Source organism: Sinocyclocheilus grahami, unplaced genomic scaffold (assembly GCF_001515645.1).
Source record: "Sinocyclocheilus grahami isolate Dianchi unplaced genomic scaffold, SAMN03320097.WGS_v1.1 scaffold488.1, whole genome shotgun sequence".
Classification (NCBI taxonomy): Eukaryota; Metazoa; Chordata; class Actinopteri; order Cypriniformes; family Cyprinidae; genus Sinocyclocheilus; species Sinocyclocheilus grahami.
This window is the reverse complement of record NW_015505667.1, coordinates 470,077-475,593: the sequence shown is the minus strand read 5'-3', so window position 1 is coordinate 475,593 and position 5,517 is coordinate 470,077. Positions and strand designations below refer to the sequence as shown.

The following is a 5,517-nucleotide window of genomic DNA, read 5'->3' as shown; positions in this document are numbered from 1 at the left end:
TTTAATTCAGGCGAACCGAAACAACGCATGTGAATGCCACCTGCATGCAGCCCGTGCTGAAATCCAAGTTCTGGCTCAGCAGCGAGACAACTCCAAACACCAATCGGGTAAAGTCAAATGAAGCCAAGGTGAATTCAATGTCACAAATTAACTACCACTGATAGCCTACTGGCTAACAACTTCGACAAACAACCATCTTACCCAGACTAACTCACTTCAGGATGACAGGTGACACAGGCTCGACACCTGCTGCATAAGCTTGAGGACCCACAACTTGCTACAGCCTACATTACCACAGCGCACCACCTGACAGCATCCACTACGGCACCACAACCACTCCTGGAGGCACCAACAGCCAGAGAGCCACCACTGTCTCCCAGCCGTGAGTGGCAGGTGTGTGTTTGATTGTTCTGCACCTTTGACGTCACTCGCTGTTGTCTATTGGACGGACAACAACGTTCGAAAGGGGGGGAATTTGTAGCGTCTGCACCAATCAAACACACAATATATATTTTGTTAGCTATATTTAACAAATACTCTGTAACACCCCTCAGTTAACAAGCCATATGAGGACCTATGGACCCTTCCCCCGAAATGCGTAACACCTCAGGAAAGCAGAACAGGCCTCTGGTTCCATGGCAACCAAGGCTGATATCACTGGTTTTATTGCTCAAAGGAATGCAAGCAGAGAAACTCACACCTCATGTGTGTCTGTATGTGTATGTGTGTGTTAGACCAGTTTAAGTGTTTATGTAGTATGTTAGACTAGTTTAGGTGTTTATGTAGTTAATAAAGTCTTACTTGTATCACACTTGACGTTGTTCATTTTTTGCTCATAACTGCAGTCCCTTAATCATGCAGATTTATGCTACAGGCTCTGTGTAGAGTTGTACAGTAAGAAAGTTATTTCCCTTAACCAGGAAATTAACGTTCTTAGAATTGACAGACAGTTGACCCTGAGAGGTCAAGTAAATATCTACAGCGGATCTAAATATTTATAATTAATTATAACTAGTTATGATTAATTATTCATATTTCCCCATGAGCTGATTCGCTACAGCGATTTAAAGAAATGCATGCAAAAAAGTATGGATACACAATGGTTAGCTTAGCTAGTTAGATATATTAGGTTTGAAATGTGTCAATTTGACAAGCATCATCTTCATTTACATTTAGTCATTTTGCAGATGCTTTTATCCAAAGCGACTTACAATTGGGGAATATATGAAGCGATTCTTTTTAAAGAGGCAAACAGACACAGGAAGTGCTTGCAATACCAAGTTTTAGGCATTGTTCAAATAAGTACAAGCTAGAAAGGGAAGGAATAAAAAAATAGAAAGACTAAGTTTATTTATTTATTTATTAAGTTTAGGATGAAGTCAAGAAGCATTGAAAGAGATGAGTTTTCAGCTGTCGCTTGGAAATTATCAGGGATTAAGCATTCTGGATAGGGGTGGGAAGATCATTCCACCAATCAGGAATGGTGAACGAGAATGTTCTGGAAAGTGATTTTGAGCCTCTCTGTGATGGTACCACGAGGCGTCGCTCACTCAGACTCCTGGAGAGGATGTAGATTCGTAGTAATGTGTGGAAGTAGGCAGGTGCTGAGCGTGTGGCTGTTCTATATGCAAGCATCAATGTCTTGAACTTGACGCAAGCCGCAACCGGTAGCCAGTGCAAGGAGATAAAGAGAGGTGTAACATGGGCTCTTTTGGGCTCCTTGAATACCGGTCGTGCCACTGCATTCTGAATCATTTTTAGAGGTTTGATTGTGCTTGATGGAAGTCCAGCCAGAAGAGCATTGCAGTAGTCCAGCCTAGAAATGAAAAGGGCATGGACAAGAAATTGTGCAGCATGCTCCGTTAGAAAGGGCCTGATCTTTCTGATGTTGTGCAATGCAAACCTGCAAGATCGAGCAGTCTTTGCAATGTGGTCTTTGAAGGTCAGCTGGTCATCAAAGATTACACCAAGATTTCTGACCGAAGTTGATGGGGTAATTGTAGAAGAACCTAGCTGGATAGTGAAATCATGCTGTATAGTTGGAGTGGCAGGGAAGACAAGAAGCTCAGTCTTTGCCAGGTTGAGCTGTAGGTGGTGTTCTTTCATCCATGCCGAGATGTCCGCCAGGCAGCCTGAGAGCCGTGCAGCTACCGTTGGATCATCTGGTTGAAATGAGAGATAGTGCTGTGTGTCATCAGCATAGCAATGGTAGGATAACCCATGTGCCTGTATGATGGGACCCAGTGATGTGGTGAATATGGAGAAGAGGAGGGGTCCTAGAACTGATCCCTGATGAACCCCAGTGACCAGTTGAGGTGCTTTGGATACCTCCCCTCCCCAGGCCACCCTGAATGACCTACCAGTGAGATTCAAACCAGCGAAGTGGAATCCTTGTGATGCCCAGTGATGAGAGGGTGGACAGGAGGATCTGATGATTGACAGTGTAAAAAAGCAGCAGATAGATCCAGCAGAATAAGAACTGATGATTTGGAATGGCAAAAGCTGATTCCAAATCATCAGTTCTTATTCTGCTGGATCTATCTGCTGCTTTTGTCAATCATCAGATCCTCTTGTAATAATAAATACAGGAGACAAAGATTTTTTTTTTTTTTTTTTAATTTTAAGGATGAAATCAAGTAGCGTTGAAAGAGTCGCTAGAAAATTGTCAGGGATTCAGCATTCCGGATAGGGGTGGGAAGATCATTCCACCAGTCAGGATTGGTGAACGAGAATGTTCTAGAAAGTGATTTTGAGCCTCTCTGTGATGGTACCATGAGGCATCACTCACTAGCGGATCTCAGACTTCTGGAGGGGATGTAGATTCATAGTAGTGAGTGGAAGTAGGCGGGTGCTGAGCCTGTGGCTGTTCTATATGCAAGCATTAATGTCTTGAACTTGATGCGAGCCGCAACTGGTAGCCACTGCAAGGAGATAAAGAGGGGTGTAACATGGGCTGTTTTGGGCTCGTTGAAACCAGTCGTACCGCTGCATTCTGAATAATCCGGAATGCTGAATCCCTGACAATTTTCAAGTGACAGCTTGGGGATAGAAACCCAGAAATGTGCCTGAAAAGTGCATGGATTTTGTGTTGCATGCATGATTTAGTTATTCAAAGGAATATCTCAACCAAAAGTGAAAATTTGCGTAAAATTGATTCACCCCCAAGCCATCCAATATGTAGATGAGTTGCTTCATGGGAACAGATTTGGAGAAATTTAGCATTACATCACTTGATCACCAGTGGATATTTTGCAGTGAATGGGTGCCATCAGAATGAGAGTCCAAACAGCTGATAAAAACATCACAATAATCCACAAGTAGTCCGCATGACTGCAGTTCATCAAGTAATGTCTCATGAAATGAAAAATATGTGTGTTTGCAAGAAACAAATCCATCATTAATGTATTTTAGCTTTAAACTGTTGCTTCTGTCCAAAATCCATATTCCAAAATATTGCTTGCTCCAGTGCAAAAGTCCATCCTCTGTTGTCCTCTCACATCAAAATCCACCGACATGATTGTTTAAAACTGTTTTGGGCTATTTTGTACGGTGGCCGAGAAGTGCTAAACAAATCACAATTCTGAAACCAAAATAACAAATTACAAATGCAAATGCAAGTCTAAAAAACAAAATAACAATTCAGAAAGCACAATAACAATTCAGAAAATATTATACCAAGTGAGAAAACACAATGACAAATTCGAAAACAAAATAAGTCAGAAAACACAACAACAAATCCGAAAACAAATGAACAAATCAGAAAACACAACGACAAATCAGACAAACCGGAAAAGGTAGGTTTAGTTTGAGACAGCGCCATTGGTTTGGCATTACTCACCGCTGACTGGACGAGACATCTGTCAATCAACTTATACAGGCAGAACCAGCCGAAGAACAGCAGAGTCGTGGTAGAAAGTTCGGAGATGGTATTAAAGTAGCTCAGTTTAAATGTATTGTATGATTTGCCCTTACTCTGGAATAAAAAAATACGGGTGTCTATTTACATTTAGTTAAAAGTGGCTGTAAGTTATCAGCTCCAGTGGTGCAGATGGATAAGTGTGTGAAGTTGGTTTTTTGACAAGATGTTTAGCATTCAAATTATACAACTGTGTAATTGGTGCTTTATCTGTGTTAATGATAGGATAGTTTAGTCATGCAATCGTGTTGCCTCATGCACCAAATAAATGGTTTTTTTTTTTTTTAGCGAGTTTTATAGCTAACAATACAATATTAACAGTTCTTCATGTGCATTTGTTCTTGAAAACGTGATAATTTCATCACGACTTGAAGTTAGCAATAGTTACGACTCATAAGTAGGAACTTCCCAGGAACATCTGATAGTGATGTTCATGTTGACTTGCTTTTGAACTAGTTATCCTCATTCCTCAACACATTGAAAACACATGCTTTGAATAAACCTATCTGACCAGTTTGCGTCTAGTGGAATCACTTACATTTTTCTCTTTTCTCTTGCAGTGACATCGGAAAATACCAACAATCACCGATACCATCACCCACAAACCAAAGACTTTGATCAGATGAATTCTGGCACAAGAGAAACACAAACGGTCCCGCTGGCTCTGGTCTCGATATACGCGTTTGCGCTGTTGTCAGGGTAACATCAGCCAACTTGGGCCCGAGCCCCAGTCTCAAGACTGCTTTTTTACACTGTTTCTTGGAAAGAAAAGAATACGTGCCAGCTTTACAATGTTGAGGGAGAAATTTCATCGAGGAGATGTTCTCGAATGGAAACGGATTGTAAAAATGTATGCATTGAGAACTGAGGATGAACTGAGAGTGAAAAAATATTAAACAAATCTGTCCTTTCATAAACCTTTTTAATCACAAAGAGTTTCTATCATACACATAACAGGCTACTAAACATTCTGCCGACACTTTACTGCCTTGAAAAATATATTTTCTACAGGGTTCAGAGTAACACTTTTAGAGAGAAATGAATTAAATACTTTAATGATGTATATTCAAAACATAGTTGTGAGCTGAAATGAGCACTGCACATATATATATATATATATACAGTATATATATATATATATATATATATATGATGCAATATTTCTGATGTCACATACTGCTTTTTGCATATGTCTTGGTACCATGTACCTAAATGACCTCCTTTTTTCAGCATTTTTAAATGTACTTTACTGATTCTTTTCATCTGAAATGGCATACGACGCACCTTAACAAAATGTATAAAGATGTGTTGATTTACAATGTATTTATTCTTGGTTACAGAGTGACATTAAACAGATAATGAAACTAAATATCTGCCACAGGAAATTAAATTTGGTTAATTATGGTAAAACATTATAATAAGTTTTAACTTGTTAACTTCAGTTAACAATAAATAATACTTATTTAGCATTTATTAATCTTAATGTTATAATTTCAACATTTACTAATACCATTAAAAAAAGAAAAGATGAGTAAATTCTGCATAAATAAAAAAAAACCATTTATTAATCTTAATGTTATAATTTCAACATTTACTAATAC

At 39.3% G+C, this 5,517-nt stretch overlaps 1 protein-coding gene across 1 annotated transcript in view; it reads left to right on the top strand.

The window, feature by feature from the left end:
- Positions 1-4,936, top strand: part of LOC107553999 (glypican-5-like) — a 257,910-nt gene extending 252,974 nt beyond the window's left edge. The window contains exon 7 of the mRNA XM_016236357.1: positions 4,477-4,936. Within this exon, the coding sequence (XP_016091843.1) occupies positions 4,477-4,619 (143 nt within the window). The 3' untranslated portion in view covers positions 4,620-4,936. The remainder of the gene's footprint in view (positions 1-4,476) is intronic.
- The last annotated feature ends 581 nt before the right edge of the window (positions 4,937-5,517 follow it).